The sequence below is a fragment of the Phaethon aethereus genome (assembly GCF_964289735.1).
Source record: "Phaethon aethereus genome assembly, chromosome: 10".
NCBI lineage: Eukaryota > Metazoa > Chordata > Aves > Phaethontiformes > Phaethontidae > Phaethon > Phaethon aethereus.
In genome coordinates, this window is record NC_138586.1 from 22,264,378 (window position 1) to 22,291,143 (window position 26,766).

The window sequence follows — 26,766 nt, forward strand, 5'->3', positions numbered from 1 at the left end:
AGCAGCGCAGCATCTCGTACTGTGTACTTGTTTATACGATGATTGACTTCCGAGTGGGGGAAAAAAACAAAAAAAATATCAGCACGAGAAAGCATTCTGGGCTATGGACGTACCAGCTTCTTCCCTCGGTTGTGCCGATTTCATCAACATTATTTGGCAATTAAGAACGGCTGGAGACTTCCTTTGCTAGCTTTATCTGAAGGGCAGGGCTTACTAATAAGTCATGCAGGGTGTTTAAATAAAAACTCAGTGTCACCGAGGCAGATTTCTATCCTTAAAAATATGTATTTTTGATAGCGTCATCTAGTGTTTTCCAGCCCCTAAGATCAAACGGTGCAGAAGAAATGCTATTTTTTCGTCCCCGTTTTTTTTTCTACCCCCGCCAGGTTTGGAAAAGCCGCAGCGCTTCTCTCTGAGCACACAAAGGAGCCCGTCCCCGCGGCGTTTGTAACGGCCGTGCAGCCGGCTGCTCCCCCCTCCTGTGAGAGCCGCACGCAGCTTATTCAGGCTTTTCCTCTCACGAAGCACCTCGGCGGAACCAGGCTATGGTTTCCCACTCCCCGGCCGCCCGGTGCTTCGCATGCTGCCACCTCTGCGTTTGGAAAACCCAAACACTTTGGGGGTTCCCCCCCACCCCCCCGCCCGCCACCTCGTGGGGAAGGCGAGCCGCCCGCCTGCCTTCCTCCGCGGGAGCTGCGCCTCAGGGGGCGGCCCGCGCTCCCGAGCGGCCTGCGGGCACCCAGGGCAGGGGCCGGGCACCTCGGGGGGGCTGAGGGGACAACGGTCTCTCAGCCGGCGGATACTTCACTGGCTGAACACGATCGCGCTTTCTCTACCCCTTTTCGTTTCGTTCTAAACGCCCCCGCGCCGCCCGCCGAGGCCCTCCCTCGGTTTCCCCCTCAGCCTCAGGCGGAACGTCCAGGTGCCGCCCGCCCCCCGCCCGCCCTCACGGCTGCTCGCCGCGGTCCCTCAGGCCGGGGGGCAGCGCGGCAGAGCCGCCCGAACGGAGCCCTCTCCGTGCCGCAGGCCGGCGGCAGCCGCCGGCCCCGGTCCCCTGCGGGAGGCGCCGCGCGGCCGAACGGACGTTAGCGGCACCGCGCGTCACCGCGCGTCACAGCCCCCACCCCCCCATGCAGGGGATTCTCCGGCCCGCCCTGACGTCACCCCCATGCCGCGCCGGCCCCGCCCCCGCCGGCCGCCATGTTGGGGGGTGTGCGCGGGGGCGCGCAGAGCGGAGCCGCCCCCGCCGGCCGGCAGCAGCAGTAGCCCGAGCTCCGCCGCCGCCGCGCGCTCTATGGGCAGGAGGAGGGGGCCCGCCGCGGCCGCCCGCCGCCCCTGAGCCGGCCGCGGGCCGGGGAGCGTGCAGCGGCTGGCGGCGGCTGCCCGGCGAGGAGGAGAGCCGGGACATGGTGCCGTTCGCTCCGCTGGAGGACGCGGAGGAGCCGGAGCCCTGCCACAAAATGGAGCTGTACGTGAGCGGCGGCGAGGTCAGTGTGGGGCCGGTGGGGCGGGGCTCCCCGCGCCGCGGCCGGCTCCCCGCGGGCACCTGCCGCCCCGGGCCCCGCCGGCGCCTGGGAGCGGCCGGGCCGGGCCGGGGGCGGAGGGCGGGCGCACCGCAACGCCCCCGGCCGCGCTCCCCGCCGCCCCTCCCGCCTCGCTGTCCCCGGTCTGTCCGCCTTCCTCCCCCGCCGGATCCCGGCTCCCTCGGTGGTGGCGCCGCCGCCGCTTCCCCCGGGATCCCCCGCCCCGGCACCTGGCCTGCTCACGCCGCGCCGCCCCGCAGCACCTTCCCGGGACCTCGCCCCGGCGCCGGCCCGTCCCGGGAAGGCGGCGGCCCCCAGCCGCGACCCGCAGCCCCTGCCCGCCCCCGCCGCGGGAGGGCCCGAGCCCGCCGGTGCCCCGCAGCCCGCGCCCGGCGGCGGCGGCGCTGGGAGAGCGACGGGAAGGCGCGGTGACACGCGTGGGGCCGGGGAGAGCCCGCCGAGCCTGGGAGGATAACAGCGCTGAAGGCCAGTGGGCTTCGTGCCGCCTTCCTGACCGTGTTTATGTCACAGTTACCGGTCCCTGGTTAACTTACAGCTCCGGAGGGTTTTGGTAAACTCTCTGTTTCATGGCCGTAGCTCCCGTCAAAGTTGCTTTAAGTTCTTTTGAGAATTGGGTGGTGCTAATCTGGCTGCACGTCCAGGTAGGTTCTCGCTCGGAGAGGCCCCTTTGCTTTGTCGTCGAGTAACTGTACAACAATTATCGTACACGCAACTAAGAGAAGGAACCAGGAGTGTGTAACTGATGTTCGGGTGCTTAAATGTTGTAAAGAACAAGGAAGAACTCTGAGAGTGCCTTTGAGGTATTCCCCAGCACTCTAGGTCCATCCATAAGCAAGTACCAAATGCTATTAAAAAAAAAAAAAAGGTAAAATTGGTTATGCTGTACTAATGCGTGTACCTCAGCAGAATGTGACACTCAAGTATGAAAACTTTTTACACTTTTAAATCAGAAGGATAGGATTACATATCAAGTATTGTCAAGTATGACAAATAAATACACCTAGGTGTATTAGACGCACAAAAGATGTTATCAAAATAAAGCTTCTCAAAACTGGTCGGACTTGCTTTCCGTGATGCAGTAAGCTTTTCTTATCGCAAGTAAAAAGGTCTGTAGCAAATTCATTTCTGAGTTACAAAGTGTGCAAAACAGGCGTAGGTTAAAGTTTTGGGAAGAGTGAAAGAATATTCTTTAAAGGATCTTAGTGAAATTTTATTTTATAATACAAATTTGTACATGTAAAGGAAAAAAACAATCCTTCACTGTAGGAATAAAGCCATGAGGCTTTAAATTTCTTTAGGGTTTTTTTTTTTATTTTATTTTCTGTAGCTGTGTCCACAGAGTGCCACTGCAAAGTACTGTAATTACTGGACATGCATTTCTACACTGCTACACTTCAAAATATTCTGATGATCTAATAATACTTGATGCAGTCCTTGTACCTTAATATTAGACAAATCCTAATTATGTTAGTGAAGGTACAGGTAAGGATTAAAAAGTCAGCAGAAGTATTAAGGCTTATTTGTTAATCTCATAGTTTGTAAAAATAGCATGCTGTAGTTAAGGTATGAAGCTTAACGAAGGTCCGAGAAGTTTCTCGGCCTCGTTGATCTGTTCTTTAAGAATATTGGAATACATCAGTGTTAAAATAATCCGAACTTGTAGTATCAGAGTTGAAATGTGAACGTTTGTGGTTACTGTGTGTGTCTCGGTAATTTTTGGCTGGACGAATACCCCTCCACTGAGGCTGATGCTGCTTTCAGAGTGTTGTGTTCAGTGCTGCTTTTGTGCACGGATTTTGCCATAAATACTGTATCGGCAGTTAGCGAGAGGCTGGAGAACCAGCCCTAGCTGCAGCGCAGCAAAGCTCAGACAGGTGGTTCTGCGGCTGACGTTTCAGCTGTCTTCAAATACTTTACTGGGCTCGGGCTGAGAGAGAGACGTGAGCTCGGCACTGCGGTGTCGGAGGAGACTGGTTCTGAAGTGACGCTCATCTTGCCAACAGAGCGTAGGACGGTGGATATCTAACTGAAACAGCTCTGTGTTCCTAACATCTGAAGGCAATTGTTTGCAACAGTTGTTCTTTAAATTGTATTTTCCTCAAGCCTGTACACGAATTACTTACTTAACAGGGTCTGTGTAAAACTACTTCAATTGTGCTCTGATTAAAATAAGACATCGCGTTTGTTACGTCCATGTTACATTTGGCCAGCAGCGTCTGAGACTCCATTTACACCAAAACCAGTTTCTTCAAGTTGCGCATGAAGTTCTCAAATTACATTAACAAATACTTGTTATTGTCATAACACTTTATATTAAGCGCATCTCAGGGCCGTGTAGTACTTTTCACGTGTTGGAATTCTACATTCACATCGTTTGGGGATTTAGCAAAGGTTTATTTTACGTTAAAATGAATCTTGGTTTGGATTCTTCACTTAAATTTTATAGAATTAATTATAGCCTATAGTACTTAATACAACCTTATGTTGTCAGTCTGATAGATCTCGGTGACCGTGGCCTCACTGCAACCACAGCATTACTGTGGAATCGTCCTGTGTTTTGAAGACTGACTTACTCGTGCTTCCTAGTGCTCTTGTCCGTCAGTTGTAGCATAGGAGGAAAAATCTGAGAAACTGTTTTCTCTGGGGAATCTGCTTGTTGACTAAATTTGGGGTTACGTTATTAGAAATAAGTGCATTTCCAGCAAAGTAGCGCTGGTGTTGACTTGACAAAGTAGAAACAGTTGGCAAAGGAAGAATGCAATCTTGAAGGTAGGAAACAAATTTTCATGCTTCAAGGCATAAAAAGAACATGAACTTTTGGAATAAATTTAGGTTTTTGCACTCCTCCACGTTGGTTGTCTTCGAAGTGCTGAGGATTAAATTCTGGGTGGTACACTGTGCTGTTCCTGTCTGGTCTTATATTCCTATGACAGTGTCACTTGCGAAGCAATTTGTGACGGTGGGAATTCCTTTAGCATAGGTAGAAAGAGTCAGTGTCAAGCAGTTTAAGCTTCGAATATTGAGTGAACTTCTTTCCTCCTAAATATAGGATTAATAAGTAATTTCATGGTGATAAAAATAGGTATGAGGATGTTGATTATAATCAACTGTTGTAAATTATTAAAGTATGATTGCAGTCTACAAAGAAACAGGAAAGTAAATGTTAACGTTTTATTGACCAAGCTGAATGAAATGCAAAAATACTTGGGATTGGGCAGGATACAGTAATTTTGGAATTTTCTGCCCGTTTAATAGAAGTAGCCTTGCATTAAAAGGAGAAATGTAACTGACTTAAGTGCATGCTGTTTGCAATACATGAATCTTGTGAATGGCATAAATGCGATCTCGTGCTCAAATATTTATTTTTTAAATAAATACTTCAGAAATCAGTTGCTTAAGTGTCTGACAGTGACAAGGAAGAGAAGGCTGGAACAACAAAGTGACTGAAAATTTAAGTATTCTGCTAGAAAACTGGGCTGCGTTGAAAGCTGCTGCCTTCCAAAAGGCGTGTTCGTGGGTTGAGCTTTGCTGCTGTTGTACATAATCTGTTGCCTATGCCAATTCAAATAAATACACCTCTTTGATTTTGGCTGATGTTTTTTAGTCCATCCTCCTAAGCACGTTCTGAGCCTGGTCTGTCAAAGGCCGCTGAATTTTGTCAGTGTTGGGAGTTGCATAACTCCTTTGTGAGTAATTACTGGCAGTGGCGTGGATGACTCAGCTACCTAGTTTTGTGCATCTGAAAATCTCTGCAATTAGGTGGTGTTATGTTAAGAAAAGAAAGTAGTAGTATTGCATGTAACTTAAGTGCCCTCAGCCATTGCAACAATGTAGTTTTTATAAGGACTTACAAGAACAAGCTGGCTTAAAAAAAGAAGTTTAAAAAGTAAGCACACTAATACTCTTAAATGGAAGACAATGAGTGCCTTTATGATTGAAAAGTGCTACAATATAATCATAATAATTCTGTTTTGGTATACCAGTTTTGAAGATAGTTTTGGAAGTCTGCTATGGTGTTCTGAGTCTCTAAAAAGGAGCGGGGAGTCCGTTCGACCCGTTCTCAGTTCCCTCAGAATAGCTTTGGAGAGACTTCGCAGTAACTCTAAGACAGAAGAATGGTATGATTTGTTAGCTCGTAACGTATAGAATTTTAATATTCATCTAGATGCACTTCTTTATTACGTTAAGAATAAAATTTGAAATGTGGTGTTTTCACCAAGATTAAAACTTACCCTTTTCCAGTATTCTGTAGTCTGCCATTAAACACTATTCCCAGAGTGGCTGCTCTATGCCCTGTGGTTATGGGCTTACAGCCTTCTCCCAGACAGGCGGTAGTGAAGAGATTCCAAGTCCTTTACTAGCTCAGTGATCCCTGTGCTAACGGTTAGGTTTGTGTCTCGTCATAGCTGTAACTAGTCTGAGACACGCGTAATTCTCCCCTGATCTCTGGTAATGGAAAGGATCAAAATGTTCTCTTAAAATTAGTAATTATAAGTTGCTGAAGGTTTGTTATCTCATGTGAATGTATGATTTATTTGCCACAGGAAACGAACTTTGTAACTTTCCATAGTAATTGATTATGGGTTGAAGTTTTGCTGGTGTGTGTGGTTTTTGTGTTCGGGTTTTTTTTTAAGGTAGATGGCTTTATCTTCCTCTTTTACTTGGTATGTTTAAAGAGAATGTGAGTTACCTGGCCTCTTCCTTCTGTGAGAGGAGCTGAGGGACTCAGGCTAGCACAGGGCTTGCGCGGTCAGCAGATGAGAAGAAAATTCAGGGAAGACCTGCTCACGTGGGCACTGCCATCAGTGGGACATCCTTCCTCTGGTCACACTGTGGTGGGGTGGGACTCGGCTTTAGTTGGTGTAACTTGGTGTCGGGCAACCCTAATAACACGGCTCCGTCCTCCACTTCGTGGGGTTGGCTGCTGCACTGGGGGAAATTTTTCCTTCCCAAAGGCATGTGAGCCTGGGTGGTAAAGAGCACTGAATCCAGCTTGGGCACCTGCATGCAATAGCAATATCTACCATTAAAAAAAAAAAAAATCGCATGGGGAAAAGTTACAGGAAGAACAAGTGCCTTTAAGCGTCGGTTTTGTTAACAGTGACTTTTAGAGATTTAAAAAAAAAAAAAACAACGAACCCCTCACCTGTTCAGCTGTGCACAGAACCCCCAAATTTCTCAAACCTATCTCAGGAAATAAGATTCAGTAGGCCAATGTGTTGCTAATTAAATTAATGATGCAAACTCTCTGCAGATGTAATTCAAAATAAATGAGGAACAAATGTGGTTGTCTTAACAGGATTTTTTCAGAGGATTTTTTTTCAAAGTCTTTTCAAAATAACTAAGGCTTCTAATGTAAGCTGCCACTCTAACATTTTGAAATAAGTATTTGAAGTAATACTTTTGTATGCGGGGAAGCAAACTGGTTTGTCTTGTGTTCATTTGGAAGAATTGAGAGGCGTAAGTCTAGTAGCTGCAGTAACTTAGCAAATTGAGCGCAGTGAAGGAGGAACCGTGGAGGACGCAGAAGCTTTTGTTGGTCCTTATGTAGAAGTTTACCCGTTTGAAGCCAGACTAGATTGTACGTGAGTGGTGACGAATAACGCTTTCTACTTCTAATAATATTATGATTATATAATTCCAGGTTCTGTTTTTTCTAGAAAACTTTTAATTCTCTTTGAAGACTTGTAAAATTAGGGCAGAATGAACCAGCTTTACATCTTCTGCTGTTTTGCCTTGTAGTTAGGCATTTTGGCTGACCCTTTGTCTAGTTTCTTTTGGCCCAAACCTGTAGACCCACCAAACCATAACGTATTTATCATGTAAACTGTTAAAACATCCTTAATATGTGCGGGGGGGGAGATGGTTCTAATCTTTGGTAATACTGGGATTCCTCTGTTCTGCTGTAATTATCAGAGGAAAAACATGTGCAATAGTAGTTAAGCTTTTTACCAGCCCACAAAAGCCCTTTGGATATTCTCCCAAGGTAATAGGGTATAGTCCCAGCTAGTCATGGGATCCTTTGCAGCTATTTAAATCAGAAGGCAGATTGCGCTGTGTTACCTCGGAGGCGGTTTGGCATCGGAGGATTGGGTCTCTTAGCCTGTGCCTCTGGAAAAGTAAGTTTCTTACCTGCCAGGTTGTCTGACCTTAACTTGGTTCTCGTCTCTCTTTATGTAGTGGTTTTGGTTATTTTTATACTGATCAACAATGCAGAATACTTTCTCTAACGTTAAATTTTTTATTTGGAAAGTCTTGATACTGTTTGCCAAAATGTCTGAGTTTAGTTTCTGTCTTAATGAAAGTTGGTATTTGAAACGTTCAGTTAATTGTAGGAGTTTAGCAGTACTGAACAGCAAAATGATTCAAGGGTGAAAGAATTGCCTTCAGAATAATCGTACTTGCTTCCTTTTACCTGTTCTCTTAGGGAGATGTGCTTTCTAATTCCAAATAATAAATTAAATTTGTGCGTTCATAGATATTTAGTAAGCAATGACTTAGAGATTAAGATACCCCTGTTCTGTATATGTTCGTGCATAAATAGTAATGATCAAATCACTAAAAGGGGTCCCAGTTGGCTGCGGCAGCAGAATTTTTGTATTTAGTTTCCGTAAAGGTGGGAATTAAGTATTAACTGTAATTTTTCTTTTTTGCCTAATATGAGAGACAGTGGAAACTTCTAGTTACTGAAACTTGGCTAATATAAGTAACTCTATGGAAGAGTAATGATTTGATTTTTGTCATTGATTTTTTTTTTTTTTTAAACTGAATAACCAGCAAACTGCTAGTTCTTTAAACTACTAGACTTTGGTTTGCAATCCAACAGATTTGTTGGTGTTTGTTTTGTTGTTTTGGGCTTTTTTTAATGGATAATGACAAGTGTTCACAAACAAATAAGGCAAAAGTGTAGTTGTGTATATCGGGCAGCAAAAGTAGATTCATGCACTTGAACATAAAATTCTTTGGACTAAAAATTGGCAGACATCCCAGTTTTTGTAGTTATAGAGAGACTGGACAGGGAGAAAAAAAACAAACAGGAGCAACAATGAAGGGGAAAAGTGTACGATAGGAAATTGTTAATTAAGATGACATTTGATTACCTTCCTTAAAAATCCAATAACTTACTATATTTGATTTGCCAGAAAGCTGCAAGTATGCCTACATGGCATGCTCAGGAACTATGTAGATCAAATAACATGTTGATTTTTTTTTTTTTAATTCAAAACCCTATTCCAGCAGTGATAGCTTTCTGTATCTGATTGCCTGGAGTTAAGCTACTGTTTTCAGTGTATCTGCAGTTCTTCTGGCTAGTGGTAGTGGTTCCAGAGCTTAAATTTAAGTAAAAAAAAAAAAAAAAAGGAAAAAAGCCCCCAAAAACCCACCTTGGAAAACATTGACCATATTTAAAGAAAGAAAAGGTGAAATGCACGCTAAATTCACTTCAAATTGAAGTTCATGACTGAGGACTTGTATCGTATTTTTGAGCACCTGGCGTGGAAACCCCTGTTCTTGCTAGGTCCAAATGAGTTTTTTTGGACAACATTAAGCGCATTAATTCACGCTTGAATGTAATCTAGTGATATTGTGAAAAGAAATCACATGGCAGTGAATCGTCTGAAACGAGGTTGCAGCTCATATCTGGTCTGACCTTTGGCATTATTTCTTGATTATTTCTTGATGTATCAAATTAATTCATACAATAACAGGTATAGTGAATGTCCCATCTCTTCAGTAACTAATTTGGAAAAAATAGTTGTGCAAAAAAAAAAAAAGTTATGTAGCAAATTAGTTAGCAGCATTGGTTTCTGTAGCGTATGTGGGGTTTCTGAATCCAGGGTAATAGGTTAGTGAGTTTTGGCCTTGAGAAATTAGGGTGGCAATGCATGATATATATGAATGATGAACATGTGTTGAATATGCCAGCGCTGGGTTGAACTGATGGCTTATAGTTGATGTGAAAAGTATGTGTGTACACTGTGGTTAAAGTAAATAGAAACTTAGAGAAGAGTGGAAGTAACCAAAGCCTCATGTTACTTTCCTTGATTTTTTTTTTTTCCAGTGAGGATATAGTCCAAAAATAAGTGCCAGTACCTTGATAACAAAAATTGGAGATTTAATGTTGTCAAAATCATTAATTTAGGACTTAGCTCTTAAAAGCTCTACTTGAAATCAAGAGTCCCAGGAGAAGCAGTGGAAGTGGTTGAGGGTTTGCTTGGATGACGCAATCGCGGTGGTAATAAACCTGTCTCTTCAGCCCTACCCGTTTGTCGAGTTTTCTGTTTTGTTTTGTCTCTATGGCGTTTCAAGATTCTTTGTAGTCCTGTGTTTTACCAATTCACGTACTGATAATCATGCCATATTTTGGTATCTTAGGCATGTGTATTAGATAAATTCAGAAGTAGAAGAAAAAAATATCATTACCTGGTCTAAGAACTTCATTGGTCCAACTTCTGTTTTCAGGAAAAAAGTAATTTGAGTTTTCTTATATTATTTCTAGTTAGTATTTTGTTGTGTGTTAGATCTGTGCCATGTGAAGTTAGTGATGCTGAACAACTAACATAAATTAGTGATTATCACTAGCAAAATCCATAATTGGCTTCATCCTTTTGTCAGGTATTTCGAGTTTTTAGTTAATGCTTTGCCTGTTGAAATAGAGCATATCCTTTATATTTCTGTTTGTTTTTTTTTTAAGTTTCAGTTATTAAGCAGCATTGAATTGTTTGTTACTTAGGGAGAGGTTAAACTAAATAACTTTCAAACTTTTTTTTCCCTGCGACTGGGGACTTGGTATCTTCTTTTTACTGTTGTTTGAGGCAGGAGGGTAGGCAGCTACAAGGAAGTATTGTGCTCATTTAAGAGCATGTAATTTATTTCCTTCCATCCTGATGCATATCATACTTTTTTGCCTCTTAAAGGTGTGTGTTTTAAATTGATCCACAAATACTTTGATATACATGCCTACAGTTTCTAAAGTACTTCATTAATGTTTGAGTATTCTGTTTGCTAGATATCTAAATAACTTTTGATGCAAGCAAATTTTTTAGAGGAATCTAATTTTTTAAGGAAATAGGTAATTATGTTTGTGCATAAGAATGTATTCTCCGTTCTACCTGCTCTTGCGCATCTCCCTCTTGCCCCAAAAAGACTTGAAATCACTTTTGAATCTTTTCTTCTTAAACTGCAAATGAATTTTCAACAGCAGATTTTAGGTTTCTGAAAAGCATCCACACCATAGATTTTGTGCGTAACGGAAGAATTTTACATTAGTGTCATCTTGCATGGATGGTATCTATAGCTTTTAAAGAAGGAATTTTAAATTAATTCCAATTAAATAACACTATGGAATGGCATTTACAAAGGGATATGCTAAATTATACATGAGGGAGATGCTAAATATAACTACTAAGTAGTAGTATTTGTTTGAAACTACAGTTTTAAATTAGAGCACCGAGGACACCAGTTTTCATTTGTGTGCTCTGAAATGTAAATTGGGCAAATTATGAACTCTGCTTATTTGAAATTGTTAGTCTTAATGTTTGTTGGTTTTTTTTCTCTTCTCTTCTGCATTCCCCTTCCTTCCCTCCCCTCTCCAGCTAAATGGCCTTAAAATGGCAGATGAGCCCATGGAAGAAGGTGAACCATATTCCTACCACGTAAGTATATTTGATAAATGTTCAGTTTAGACACTCATTAGCACAACATGCTTTTGAAACAAAATTCATGCATTGCCTCTATCTCTATCTTATCTCTAATGTCTCTAGTTACCTCTAATAACTCTTGAACCTATCATTTTATTTGACCAGATCTGAAGAGGCTGCAAGTCTCAAAGATGATTTTGAAAATTAGTACCTGGGTAGGGGCTGGAAGTGCCTTGTTTGGGAAAGTTTGCTGCATGAGGCAGTGCTTTATGGAAAAGCTGGAGAGAGCAGTTACAGATCCCTCAACCTCAGAAAATGCTCAGTCCAACCTTGAACCTTTTATACACCATGTGCTTAATGTTGCTTTTATTACACCGTCATCTGTTCTTCCTTTGTATTTTTTAATGCAGTTAAGTACATTCATCTAGAAGGTACTTAATTCCTGCTATTTTAGAACAGAATTCATTTTTACACTGGCATGTTAATTTGACTTTTTTGTAGAAATATCCCAGATAAACCTTGTTGAGCATGACTTTTGTCCAGTGCCTTGGTGATGTGGGTAAATAGGAGAATGCTGAAGGTCAGCGTTGTGTATGCTGGTTGAATCTTGGACTAAACTTCAGGCTAATTCTTTATGTGGTGAAATGCCTGACTTTGCCTGGATTAATTGGCCATCAGTTTTCAACACACACATCCATATATTTTTGAACAGGACCACGGAGGAAGGTATCAAGTAGATCTTATTGCCAGCTTAAGCACTGCTTTGTATTGCAATACTAACTTTTTGAGTAAGTGGTTTGAAGAATAAACTCTTACGGGTAGAAACATGTGCTTGTACGTTTCCTGGTGTGGAGTAAGTAAATAAACAGTGTCGTAGTCATCTTACATGTACAAAGAAAGATGAGCAAGGGGTTGTCTCAATCTTTCACTGTACTTGAACCAGAAGGATGTTGCTGAGCTTGTTTGTTAGGTGCTTGGAGCTACATACCAGTCAAGCTGTAACGAAGTCAGATGGCACAAAGCCATAACCGATTGCGGCATTTCTTTCGGTGCTTTGTCTTCTGTGGAACCTGCTGGGATTAGTTACCTCTTGTGCAAGGAGACTCAGTGGGAGCTGGTACCTGAGCCCTGAAATAGATTTGCTGCTCAAGCAGCAGAGCACAAAATCAGATAACCAAATTTGCAGTTCATGGAGGCCAAACTAGAAATGAAAATGAAACTGGCTTATATATCTGTTCAACTCTTTACCCGCTCATTTCTTGTTGATGATGCAGAGGTCTTTTTATACTTCAATCATGCCAATTCTTAGTACTTTAATGACAGTTAAGTAGGTGAAAATATCTAGACATCTTTTGTGAAGGTAAAACACTTTATAAAAAATAACTCACTTCATACATCTCAGATTATTCTTTGTTTGCATGGAAAACATTTTTCTCCTCAGTTTGCGTTTAGAATATTCAGTCTCCACAGCAATCGCATCTGGTGTCACAGGCTAGTGACTCAAGGTGGGTGATAAACAGAAGAGCAGGTGAGCTCCTAAAGATCTTTTCTCATGCAAAGGTTCACAGTGTTAAGGAATACAAATTAGGATGATGAAGCAAAAAGGCTTCTAAATAGAGTATTTACATATTTCATAGAAAGAACCGGCCATTAAGTCTGTTGTACAACTTGGTGTATAACAGGGTGACTTGCTGCTTTCATCTGTTGTCAGATGACTTGAAATGCAAGTGTTCTTACCTGCCTTAAATTACAGGCATATGCTTAAAAAAAATACAGCTGTAATAAAAATGAAAAGATATGTGCATCTTTCCTATGAATACGTATATGCATAGTTAACAAGATGGATGGATGAAATGAAATTGGGATGTATACACTGTATCATCAGTGTGTCAGCTGCTTTTTTGTGAACAAAGAGGGAAATAAAGTAGCTTAGAGTGTGAATTAAAAATTAACTTTGTTATCCAGCAGTGTCTTGTGTTAACACCTACCTTTGCGTGGGAACCAGAGAGTACAAACAGGCCTCTTCCAGAAAGAGTGTGAAATAAGACATGGAGGGGAAAGGACTCGCATGCAGTAACAGCTGGACTAAAGTTTGTGAATATCCTCAAGAGTTGGTTTGAACTCTTTCTTTCCCCCTCTGGAGAAACAAAGCAATTAAGGCATGGCCAGTTAATTCAGTGTGATGATTGCCCCTTTTTTCTTTTTTCAATTATTGCAGTAAGTACGTACATATTTAGATGACCAGGTTTCTACCCTGAAATTCTATGTAAACCCACCTGGAGAATTTCATCTAGATACTTCTGTATCAAGTCTGATAACACCGAATGTAAGTTTTAATGCATGGTCTCAGGCAGCAAGACTTTCTGTAGTCAACCTGACTATAGGGTGGTGTTCTTTCTAAGACCAACTGTTTCATCAAGCAGTCAGGTCTTTTCTGGTGCTGTTTGTACTTGTCATTGGGGGAGAGCGATGCACTGTAGGTTGGTTGTTTGTTTTGCTGGTCTCTACAAAGAGAATCTTTCAAGATGAAGACCTAGAGAGAGGATAGGAGGACAGTTAATCATTTGGATACCCTAAAAGCAAAGTACTGCAAATCAAATGGGATTTTCTGTTGTGATTGGGTTGTATTTGCCGTGTACAAGTTCATTGGTATTCTTGATAGGGCTGAGAGGTGCCACTGCTTGTCTACATGCAAGCTGAAGTTGCTGTTGTAGGCCTTAGCCCATAGCTTGTAGTTTCAAGGGTGCTTATTTTGACACCTTACTTGTTTTGGTTCACAGAAACTTCTCTTACACCATAAAAGCTGCAACACATCATCTGATTTGTTTTCATCCTGAATGTTTCTTTTCACAATTGTATCTGCTGTGCCCTGCTTTGGTAAAGATGAGAGTAACGGGAAAAAGTCAACAGAACACTAAGTCTTGTACCTACCTCAGAATTACTCTCAGCTTTCTGAAGGAGGTCTCCATACAGGACGGTCTTTCTGTGAGCTCTGCACCCCAGAGCTGTGTTTCTTCTGTTGCATGCAAGAATTCACAGAGCTCTTAAGATGATTCATATCTTATTTGTGCTCTTCAAATTATGTGTATTCCTTTAGCTGCAACTGGATGACCATATTTATTACTTGCTGCTGTGAAAAGCAATAATTACCTAAAATGATGAAATTCAATTTAGCTTTCATTAATAGTGTTTCAAGATGAGAAGAATAATCACTGGGAAGACTAAGAGGTGAAGCACAGGAGGATCATCTTAGACTTTGTTTAGAAATCTGTGTATTTATTCCTTTCATGTTAGAAAATCCATCTTTGCTGTAGTTGTAACATTTGTGACAAAAGGGAACGAGTATTCTGTGAGAATTTCACATCAGTTTAGAAATTTTAGATGCATTTATTTAAGAAAGGATGGATGGGAAGACTCTTCATTTGAACAGCTTTCTTTTATGCCTTATTAGAATTTCAAGTATTTTATTTAAAAAAAACCAAAGAAACAACAAGCCAACAATCAAACAAGCAAAGAGCAGGCATTTACATGCACTTCTAACGAGAGTTGCTTAATTCAGGCCTGTTCATTGTTGTATTTTTCTTTGCCTTGAAATAATAGGATGAAGGAAGTGTGAAAGAAATTCCTATTACACACCATGTGAAAGAAGGATGTGAGAAAGCAGATCCAGCACAGTTTGAACTACTTAAGGTTCTTGGACAGGGATCATTTGGAAAGGTAAGATAACAAACTTTACGTCCATCTGATGTCCTCTTTGAACGTTTTTTGTCTTATTAATGTTTTATTTCCCTTATTTCTGTAATACTACAAGATTAGGTATAAATCTAACAAATCTGAGTAGAAGTACATATGCTTGTGGAAATTGCCCTCTTCTGGAGGAAGTTAACCATCCTGTTTTGCTGTTCGTTGATGTGTTGGGTTTTTTGTTTTTGTTTTCACTGCGATGCCCTTTCTGACTTCGCATTTTTTAGAAGAAAAGCAATGTCTGTCTCTGACCTGTCCAGACAGTCAGCGTGGGAGGGGTTAGCTCAAGTACATTTTTGGATAGGAAAGACAGTGCCATAGCAGAGTCGCTGGGAATGTTTGAAAAGTTATTGACAAATTTCATCTTTTTCCAATCTTGCTGTGGTGCCAAGGGAGCACTGTTTATAGCAAGTCACCAAGTCATATTGGAGACAGAGAGGCAGCAGCCTCAGTCTCCAAGCAGAAGGGTGAGTCAGTAGCAAATTTTAGGAGGTCTGCCATAGAAAGCTACGGTTTGCTTTAACTGGACAGAGAGGCATGTTTGTGGTTCTTCTGGACTGGCATCTGCAGCTTCGTGAGAACAACAGCACCAACAGCAAGGGGTTTTACCAGTTGGGTTATAGAGTTAGGAGTGGTTTTTATGCAACAGCTCTGGTGTTGTCAAGCTCTGTTTTTCTAACGCCGTGGGTATTTGAAATAAAATCATGGTGTTTTCAATTGCCTCAAGACCTTATTGCAGCAGTTAGTGAGGAATTGGAATGAACAATATCTGCTCCATATAGGTTGCCTCGCATCCTCTGTAGTGTAGAGACAGAAGCCACCAGTGGTGTAACAAACATCGATAGACACTTATGGAGGAGACAGTGATTTGCCTTTTAATAATGGTACTTGATATGTGGTGAATGTTTGACTTTTTTCAATATTTTTCAGTATCATTCCTCTGTATCTACGCTGTATTGGTGTAGCTACAGAGGAGTGATTGTAACTATTTGGAACTTGAACCAGAGTAACATTAAAGTAAATAGCCTGAGAAATGTATTTCAGGTTTTTTATTTTGCTGTATTTGTCAAGTGATCTATAGCTAAAAGACTCTCAGTGAACAATTATTCAAATAGGTTATAGAAGAAATACATCAATTTTTTTGTTAAAATAATTTTTTGTAATGTGCTACTGGTGTCACATTGCAGAAATGAAATTAAAAATCAAATGTCTCAGTCGCTAGTTTGAAGCACATTAATTGAAATATTAATCCTAGTGTGTAAGAAGCTAACATTTTTTAAAAGCAGACTCTTAAACTAGAGCTCTTGCAACATATAAAAAATAGCCAGTCAGCTTTACATGTTTCCATTCTCCCGTTCTTGCGCTGGTTCTGTCTATCTCATGGCGGGAGCAAACCTCTGCGTAGAGTTGCAGGGAGGGAATTGGACATTAGGAAGGCATTGTTGAATAAGTGATAGTTTAAAAAATGGACTTTAAAATATTTCTTAATGTTTTACAGCCTAAGAAACATTTCTTTATCTGGTACCGTTGGTTGCCAACTCCCTCATACGCTTCCCGTCTTCAGAGACTAAAAGGCTCTATGCATTTATTACTCCTGACTTGAGATGCCTTAAGCTATCTTAGGGTTCAGCACATCTGGTACAGACGTCTTAGCCCTGACTCAGACTGATTCTTCGCAGAGTTCAGACTTCTGATAGCGTAAGGAACACTGTGGCTCAGAATCCTGCCAGCTTGGGGTGACGTCTGTTTTAGAGCTTTTTGAAACCTGGCAGTACTTGGTTCAGGAACCAGCTTTAAGAACTGGATGGTAACTGTTGCGTATCTGAGCAGAGCTGGTTTTATCTAATACTGTTGTTTTCTGTTGAAAAAAGAAGCAATGAAGATCCGTGGCTGTTGCCTTCATGGTGTGTGTTTTCTCTCTCCAATTCATGCTTCCCAGGGATCTCCCTTTCGGTTTAGCAAGAGGTTTGTTTGCTCTGGCCTAGTGTAGTACTACAGCCCATCCTCTGTCTTTTTGACGTATGTGCAGGATTTAACACTGCTTCACAGAAATAAAGGGTTAAACCTGGTGTCTGTTCCTGAGTTTCTTTCTTCAGCCTTTGATAACGTTCTGAGGCTTAAGCACCAGGTCTGGTGAAAATGGTCTTCAGTTCCCTTAGGTGAATCGCTTTGTGCAATACGTGTCCATCTTGATTGTGCTTTACAGTGGAACAACCGATCGTCGCGTCTCCGCAAGGTGTGGGATTATGGAGACCTTGCCCGCAAATTAAATAGATGGTGCTGGAGTAGTTCTCAGTGGCAGCTCTTGTGGTCCTTACTAGCTGCAATTTGCAACTTTTACATTAATTCCTTATATTCTCACAAGCTGCTAGTTATGGAGCACGAAAATATTTGTACCTGCTTACTAATATTTTACTTTTAGGATTGTAAATGTATTAATCTACAGATGTTTTCTTATTTGGTGTTGTTTTAATTACTCCCTTTAATATTTGAGCATCAACATAATAAAATTGGAGAGCAGTGCTGTAGGTCAATCATTGGGTAAAACTTAAACAAAACAAAAAGCCCGATAACCTTGAAACATGATGACATTTTTGCTCTAACTAGAGCTTAAAACAAAAACAACCCCTCTCCCAACCCTGTACAATTTAGTCAGTGACAGTATATGAATTTCAGATTCTAGAATTGAAAATTTGACACGCTTATTTAATTTTTTTAAAAAATTCTAGATATTTAATAATTGCTAATAAAGTATATATGTGAATAAATCAGTGCTAATGAAATTCTGAATAAGGTAAGATCAGAGAGGTGATTTTGGGTAGCTCTTTGCATTCTCTTGTGACTTGTATTTTTTAAAGTACAAACATTTCCCCATAACTAATAATTGCTTTTATAAGAACAACAACTTAGAAACAGGAGCACATACCAAACAATTTTGTAAATTTAAAGACCTAGTAGTTAGAAAATTAGTCAGTGGAGATACACGTATTTGTACTGCATTATTTTATCTAATATTATGCTTTTCTTGGTGTCAAGTTATATACCATCTGTCTTTAAAACTCCTCTGGAGAAAAAAAAAGAGTAGAAAAACCTGTTGGAGTTGCTATTCCAGAGGGAAAGGGTGCTTTGATCTTAAATGGTGAGGTTTCCTTGCTTTTGTCTCGCCACTCTTACAGATTTCATTAATATAGCCTGTTACATATTTGAGACTTGGGTCTCAAACCTCAAGAATCTCTTAGGAGGTGGCAGACCAGACAGAATTGTCATTCTCCAACAAAGTAATATAAACACCTGTATATAAGTACTTATTTGATAAGTACTTGTTTAAACAGCTTGCTATAGGAAAGAATGTATAGTTTATGACCAGTCTGAATACTTCAGAGAGCTTGGTGGTGCGTGGACCTCTAATCTGATTAAGGGAATGCAATTTTGCCCTTCCTTTAAAGGCATATACTTAGAAAAGAACACTGAAAGCTGTCTGACATTAATAGGTTTGCAAATGCTTTGTGGTAGTTGCGTATTTGATTACTAAGCTTGCTTATGCAGAAAGACTTCTGAATATTTGGCATCTTTTTATTCCTTGGAGTTTTGGACGAATGGGATGGGACTAGGGACATGCTATCTCTTTCTCTGTAGTAATGAAGTTAAAAGTAAATATGTAGTAATGCTTTTTCAGTCAGGTTGATATAGTGTTTATGTAAAATATTTTTAGCAGTAACTACAAAAATGGGGTTTATATTACCAGGTCTTCCTTGTACGGAAAATAATTGGTCCTGATGCTGGGCAGCTTTATGCAATGAAAGTATTGAAAAAAGCTTCTTTAAAAGGTACGTGTATCTTTTGAGTTGGAACTCCAGAAAATGGGTTTTGGTGCACCTGTATCTCTTAAATGAGTCTTTTAAATACTTCTTTTAAAAGCTTTTTTAAGAATCTTAAATATTGTTCGGTGAGCTCATAATTCTTCTGACAGTAGCTTTTTTCCTAGAGTAACTTGTAAGTTCATGTTTAAGAATTATTTAAATCTGGCCAGATAGTTTTAATTATGTGGTAAAAAGTACTCTTTCAAAGTTTAAAATTGCATTATTTAATTCTGGTTAGTGTTTTCATTATATTAAAACAAATTAATTTCATAAACAATTTTCCTTTTGTCTTTTGTTAAGTTAGAGCTCTACTGCGGTTAAAATTAAGTCATTCCCTCCTGTTATAGGTGCCATAGCAAGCTAACTTACTGTTTTGGCTTTCAGAAGACACTTTAATGGATGCAAGTCCACTGTGTGTAAATAGGGACTGTTACTAGTTGAAGAGGAAAAAGTAATCTTAAAAGGCAGAAAATATATGTTCAGTACAGATAGTTAATTCAGAGGTTGCAGTTAGCTGCTTGGAAATGTAGATGTGAGGGTTTTTTTCTTGAAAGTAATATGGGTTGTCACAAAACACTGGGATGTGTTGGGAAAAATTGAAGACAATAAGGAAGCTGGGGCAGGTAAGAAATAAAACAGAGCTTTGTCTGAAAGCATGTGTTTTGTGGGAGACTTAAATGTTAAAAACAAATCAGATAACAAGGAAAAATATTTCTTTATACAGCAAAGACTTTCCATATGCTAATTTCTGCTCCATTTGTATTACACCAAATAAATTTGTTTCATACTAGTCTTTTTTTCTTTTTTTTTCTCAGTTCGGGATAGAGTTCGTACAAAAATGGAGAGAGATATATTAGTAGAAGTAAATCATCCATTTATCGTCAAACTGCACTATGGTTGGTATTTTTTTTTTTGCTACAGTTTCATTATTTGAAGGCATAGCTGATCTTGTTCTTTTTCAGTTTTGTGGTGTCCATTTTAGTGTCCAAATTAGATTCCAGCAGCTTTAAATCACAGGGCTAAAAAAGGAGTGTAAATACACATGTATATAAAAGTTTTAGGTTAGGTCCTCTTGCAAATAAAGGTTTGGAAAATTCTTACAAGTTCTGCAGAGATTTTTTTTACCTTTCATGGAGTAAAACCAAAACACAGTAATTCACATACTTGATGATTCCCTGTTTGACAAACGAGAAATAAAAGAACAGTATTTTAATATTCCTGTATGATTAAGATTGTCTTCTGTGAAGAAGCAAGTAATCGTTTAATAAATTATCTCGTGTGCTGGTGAAGTATTTCAGTTCCATAACAAAAGTATTGCCTTTCACTGAAATTTTCAAGTTGTAAAAGCATTCAGATATGTTTGGTAGATCATCTTTGTCACACAACTATTGATTTTTCATCTTAATTTTTTTTTAAGCCTTTCAAACTGAAGGGAAGCTATATTTAATATTGGATTTTCTCAGGGGAGGAGATGTATTCACGCGATTATCCAAAGAGGTAAGTACCTAAAATTTTATCTCCACTCGGTGTTAGACAGAGGGTTTTTTTGGTCAGTATAGGATTGTCTTCTATAGCTGTTTCCCCCCATATTTCTTGTCATAGGCAAGTTTTTAATAACTTAGCTGGGCTTCCCTTACATATTCTAGAATATATTCTATAACCTTAAGAAATATGAGTGTGTATTGATTAGTAGCCTAAGTTTTAATTTGGTATCTGCAAAGTACAGTTCTTTTGTCTAAAAATATTTTGTTGCTTGGAAACCTAACTGAAGTAAATTAAGATTTAGCAATAAAGAAAGGGGATGTATAGTTCTCATGCTTATAGTCAGCTTAGGTGCTCCTGGAAGCCCTCATCTGTAAGAGATTTCTGCTGCATTGTAAAATTTCATAATGCTGTAATACAAATCCTAATGCTTAATCTGACAAAGTGTGAACATTGAGTATTTTTGAGACCACTCCCCTTCATCTAACACTGGCATGCAACTGTAACTTTAATTTTTCATTTCTATTTTTGTTTCCTGGAGAGAGAGTTTCAGAGGAGGGGATATGGTGCAGCCTGTTTCTTGGGGTTTTTTTAACATTTGTCATCAAATATTTATCGTATGTTACCTTAAGTATTATGACCATGTTTATAAGACTTTTATTTTCTTTTGGCAAACCTTTCATAAAGATCTAAATTATTAATGGCAATTTCTCAACAACTTCACAGTAAGAGAGCTTTTTGGTGTTTTCACCAGTGTAAATACATTTATATTGCTAATGCGTAGGAGAGGCCACTTTCTTAAATGAGAAAACTGGGTATCAGATTGATTTTTTTTTTTTTTTTTTTTTCATTGCATGAAGGAGGTGGCTGTATCCTCAGCGTGTTAGGCCATGAGCTAAGTTGTTTTTTTCCCCATACACTTTTTGTAAAAATAGAGCTTTACTTTAGGAACAGGCAAAAGAGAAGGAAGAATTTAAAGGGGATTTTGTTTTCCTTTTTTATAAAGAGCTGACCTTGGTAAAACTGATCATGCCTAAGAACTGAGTTCAAAATTAATTAACCTTGAGGCTAAAATAGAGGTTAAAAGCTTCAACAAACCGACTGACTTGTAAAGGGTTATTGGAACAGTAGCTTGGAAAGAGGTCAATCTCTGCTTTGATATAGGATGTCTAATTACAGAGGAAATTCTGGTATAGCAGGAAGAACTATTATTTTGCACTAACACAGCTGGGAACAGAGTATGCAGCATTCTTAAATAAGGGGTGCAAGTCTGTCCATAATAATACTAGCTAGGTGGTTGAAAGGGGTATGTATTCCCTTTGGGAATGAAGAAGTAATAACGAAGTTTTCTTACTGTTAAGTCTCTACTTGTTTTCTGGAAGACATCAGTTACCTTCTATGATGACTTTTAAATACTTAACTGTGTATATAGTTAAGAAAAATATCAGACCTTTTTATTTTCAAGAGAACTTCAAAAGTGCATGGTAAAACAAAGACACGAGGGCAAATTCCCCATGGCATTCTATACTTTTTACACAAGGATTATTTTAAATTAATTGGGTTTAGTTCGAGGTTATTAAAACACTTTTGTTGGTCTTTAAATTCTAATGTGGGTATGGGAGTTTTAGCTGTGGAAGTGAAATGAGTATTTAATGAAGCTTTCACTGGTAAAATTTAATGAAGCTGACTTGCATTGTATTTAACTTGACATAGAAAGCCCTTTTAAATGAAATTATTATTGGGAGATTGTAGATTACCATTTCGCATCATGGTATTCTGAGACTTGCATTTTGGCTATTCCGAGGACTAATGATATCCAAGGTTTCCTCTTGCCCTTTTGGATATAGATGAAAAACAGTGTCGACATTGCTCTTTATAACCTCAAGGTGAAACGTTATGTATCATAACAGCTTTATTCTTCATACAACGTTAATACGTGTCACTATGGAAATTAGGCATATTTCTGTTGCCGGTAGAACAGATGACGTGCAATTCAAAGTACTGATCAGTTTACTACTAAATCAGCAAGCTCAGTTAATTTAAGTCTTGTTAGCTATCTACAACACGGTTGAGATTGCCGTTCTCCCTGTGCCTGGTGTTTTCAACAAATAAGGGAATGGTTCACTTAATTTCTGAAATTGAATTGGAGGTTTTAAAGATTACTAGCTTCTCCAGTAACTTGTAGAACATGACAAGTGCCAGAGCAGATACGATTCTTGTACATGAAATTAGAAGCAACTTGTTGAGTATTTAGGATAGAAATCATATTGCTTCATATGCAAGGTCAGTTGGTTTTTCACTATCTCACTAGGGTTCTTTGAGTTTCTCTTCCTAAGAACAGAGTAGGTTCTTCCTTCAACTCCCACTGCAGATTTTCACATCATTGTTATTTTCACAAAATGGTGTTTTTTTGGCATACTTTTTTCTAAATTATTTCTACTTTTTTTTCTAAATATTGGTAATGTGGATCCAGAGATGGTCACCCAATATAGCAGTTGTATACTAAATTTTATGATGCAGTGGAAAGCAGCCTATGGAGGATTGAGGGAGGAGGAGTGCTGGTAGTCAGTAACACCAAGTATAATGAAATTTATTACCTTAAAACTTAGCTAATGCTCTGCAGTAACTGCTGATGATTGTGTTTAAGTATTGCAAGTAGTTCTTTTGTATATTTGATGGTTAGCCTGTATTAGCATATCATTTCTGCTAGGTGAATTCATGAATTATGAGTTCATAAGGTAGTTCTAAAATGTATTTTGAAATTTAGGCAGACAGGACTATTTTTTTAGATTGCAGTCTTAAAAATTGAAGACAAGATCAGAAGGTAAATCTATACAGTTCTTATTAGGTTATGTTTACAGAGGAAGATGTGAAATTCTACCTCGCAGAACTGGCCCTTGCTTTGGATCACCTTCACAGCTTGGGAATTGTATACAGGGACCTGAAGCCAGAAAAGTAAAGTAAAATGTATTTTACCACTATTACGTGTATTTTGCTTGTTGCTTTGCGTTTTCCACTATAGTGATATAAAAGTTAAAAATACTTTTGTTAGACTACCTAAACAAACAAAATGTAAAAAATATATCTGTGATTTAACTGAAATAATATTTTTTTGTTAAATTAATGACACAAGTTGGAGATCAAAATTGTTGACTATTGTATTTTAAATGTTATATGTAAACATTCCTCTTTATGTGTATTGGTGAATGTGAATTTTAATTTTCAGCATTTTGCTTGATGAAGCAGGACATATCAAGTTAACAGGTAGGTAACATTTATTAGTATAGCGTTTTCTGAACACATTTCTGTATAAGCTTTTAGTTATAAGCCTAAAATACGTATACTGATGGCTGGAATATGTGTGAGTCAGTACTCAGCTGTTTAGGAATTTTGCTATTGGACAGACTTTTTATAATAAATCTGTATCCCTTCTCTGCATAATGATTCTTTACATAGTATTAAGTACTCTTATTTAGATATTTCAGACAGAGAGTTAGTTTTCATGTTGGCTAAGTTGCAGCAGCAAGATTGCTGCAAAGTGCAGATCCCAATTGCTGTGGTTAAAATAGAAGAAATGTAGTTGAAAAAACAAAACCAGACATTGAATGGGTGTTTTAAAGGAACTTCAGTTCAGGTGGTGGTGTGTTAGTAACTAAAACTATCCCCTGTTCAGGTTAGAAAGTGAGCTGTATCAAGATTTACTGTGAAACAGATCTTTTTAGCTGAAGATCAAGAGGTGTTAGACCTAAGCTAAAAGTTGCTGACTGAGACTTTTGAAAGGGAGCAGAGGTGCTTTTGGCGTAAAAATATTGAAGTGCACAATAAGACTTCTGAAATCCTACTTTCTTTTGTGTTTCTGGATTAACGCTTTCAAATGCATACAAAATTGTGGAAAAATGTTGTATGAGGAACAGTTAAAGTACATATATTCTAGGAAATTGCGTATACAAAAGACTGTGACTATTTGGAAAACAAACTACTATGAAATTTAAACTCTGAAAGTTTTACATTGCGTTTAAGGTGGTACTTTTTTATTATGAATTTCATCATGTATTTTGATCTATAAATAATGCTATTAGATTCCAAGAGAAAAATGAGATATTTTAAACTCTCAAAGATTTGATGGAATAATGGTGATGGAAATCATGTTTAATAAAATGCATAATTTCTAAAATTCTGCATGATATATTTAAATCCAATTCAATCCTAAAATTCTCACTTCCTTATGAAGGTGGAAAGAATAATTGATGGGGTTATTGATTAGCAATCATTGCCCCTTTGAAAAAAGGGAACCTTGAGAGCCTCATCTTGAGAGTTGGACTAATATCAAGGACTTGTGTATTCAATGGCACTGTTAAAACAAGAAAAACTATCCTGGGAATAAAATGAGCAGACATGCAAGACTCTTCTTTACTGAACTTGAGTCAGGTTGCAGAACCATGTTGTCTTATATAACAACATTATTTTTAGTCTGATTTTATTTATTCATCGTTCAGTCATACTAGAGCATGCAGACTTTGTTCTCTTGAAACCTGTTTTTATGTGTATCTGATATTTTGTGTGAATAAAGCAGGCAGTAAACAGAGTAAATTAGAACTTTTGATTATCTTAAGGCTCTAAATGTGTAATATTTCACATAGAGTTGTTATTTTGAGTGGTGATGTTGATGGCTAATCGTCAATTTAATATGGCTTATAGAATGGTGTCTGCAGCTTCTCGTTTCATGAAGAGCTGGCCTAATCACACTCCTGAAAGCAAGCAAACAAAAGCTGTCAACTCTTTGATTTTGAAATACTGTATACAGTATTGTTTATTTCTGAAGTTCTTTACTGGCTGTATTCTTGTAATGCTGTTGTTCTAGACTTTGGACTCAGCAAAGAATCAGTAGATCAAGAGAAGAAGGCCTATTCTTTCTGTGGTACTGTAGAATACATGGCACCTGAAGTAGTAAACAGGCGAGGGCACAACCAGAGTGCTGACTGGTGGTCCTTTGGTGTTCTCATGGTACTGTATGCTTCATTGCTTACCTTGCTTAAGGTCACAAATACGCTGCGTGTGTCTAATGTGAAATAACGCGTTTAGAATAAGCTTGTCCAGACCTAATTATGGGTATAATTCTCTCCTCCCCTTTCCCCTGGGTAAAGGAAGCAGAGAATTCCATAACTGAATTGCTACTGAAATAGCAATTTGAATAAAACTTATTTTTCACCTGTTGTAGTAAGGAGTACTTACCAGGAACCGTAAAAATCATACCTGTAGTCCATTAGTAGTTTAGAGCAGTTGTAGTCAGTGTGAAACTTCAGTTTGTATGTTTATATCACATGGCACTTTATAGAAAAAAAAGAAAAAAAAACCCTGAAGACTTGGTTTGATGGAATATTAATTGCATTTTTGTAAGAGCAAGCCTATTGAATGTGTACGGGAATGGAGCAGTGAAATAAGCCAGTAACCACTAGCACGTAACGCCTTTGCTGTAAGATGTTACAGCATCAGGCTGAAATATGCCTGTTGATGTAAAAAGTAAAGTACTGATTTAGAATTCATTTTTCTTGCCGTTTTCTTAGTACAGCAACATTTAAAAGTAGGTTAAGTTACGGAGGGGATTTTTATTACTTTAATTAAAGTAGCTTATGGATGTCAAATAGTCCTGCATCATCATTACATTACACATGCCACTGTTGTTATTGTGTAAACTGCTGATGAAAACAACGTTTCACATTTGTGAAGTTTTTTGATAATTTTTTAAAAGAGCAAGCCAGGATGTCTAACGTAGCAATAGGGAAGAGTACAGTACTTAGCACTTTGCTTGAGCAGCTGGCGGAAGACGTGTTGATTTAGATTAACATTTGTTCTTTTCAGTTTGAAATGCTTACTGGTACACTACCATTTCAAGGTAAAGATCGAAACGAAACTATGAATATGATACTGAAGTAAGTATATCTTTCTTACTTTTTGGAAAATAAGAAAATGTAATTTTAAACATGTTTTAGCACCTTGTTATAACTCCATGTGCTTGAAGAGCATTAAGCTTGAACAGAAACAAAAAAGTCAAGCCCTATCCAATAAGGTTTAGATCCCAGACCAGGCAAATGCTATTAAGTATCTACAGGAATTAAAATCTTGGGGATTAATTTGTATTTTCATTGTAGGTGTATAATAAAGATAAAAACAGTGCAGTGAATTAGAGCGGCATTATTTACCACTCATGTTGTTGTTGTACGCTCTTGCTACTCTTACAGCATACCTTATTTTGTAAGCAATAGTTGATCAGGTTTCGCTTTGTGTACGTCTGTAGGGAGAGTGCACTTACGTGCTCACATTTTTCGTATTAAATTACCTCAGTTACAACAGAAGCCGTCTAACAAGATAAACTGGGTAAACTGGTGATTAGTAAGTGAAGTTGTTGGGCAAATACATTCTCGTCTTTCTTTGTGCTTAGTTAACAAAATTTTCTTTAGACCACATGCAGAGCCTTGGGCCTTTTGAGGGAGTGATAGT

The 26,766-nt window shown here is 39.1% G+C and overlaps 1 protein-coding gene across 2 annotated transcripts in view; it reads left to right on the forward strand.

The window, feature by feature from the left end:
* Positions 1-1,406: 1,406 nt before the first annotated feature.
* The window catches only part of RPS6KA6 (ribosomal protein S6 kinase A6), a gene marked incomplete at both ends in the record, with an annotated part of 37,941 nt that continues 12,581 nt past the window's right edge, over positions 1,407-26,766 (forward strand). The window contains 10 exons of one of the 2 annotated variants that reach the window (XM_082004357.1): positions 1,407-1,487; positions 11,138-11,197; positions 14,783-14,899; positions 18,672-18,753; positions 19,602-19,682; positions 20,204-20,283; positions 23,117-23,223; positions 23,495-23,532; positions 25,130-25,272; positions 26,128-26,198. In XM_082004357.1, coding sequence (XP_081860483.1) covers positions 1,407-1,487; positions 11,138-11,197; positions 14,783-14,899; positions 18,672-18,753; positions 19,602-19,682; positions 20,204-20,283; positions 23,117-23,223; positions 23,495-23,532; positions 25,130-25,272; positions 26,128-26,198 — 860 coding nt within the window. Of the gene's footprint in view, positions 1,488-11,137; positions 11,198-14,782; positions 14,900-18,671; positions 18,754-19,601; positions 19,683-20,203; positions 20,284-23,116; positions 23,224-23,494; positions 23,533-25,129; positions 25,273-26,127; positions 26,199-26,766 lie in introns of those variants that run through there. The other variant, XM_082004358.1, reaches the window with a different exon arrangement.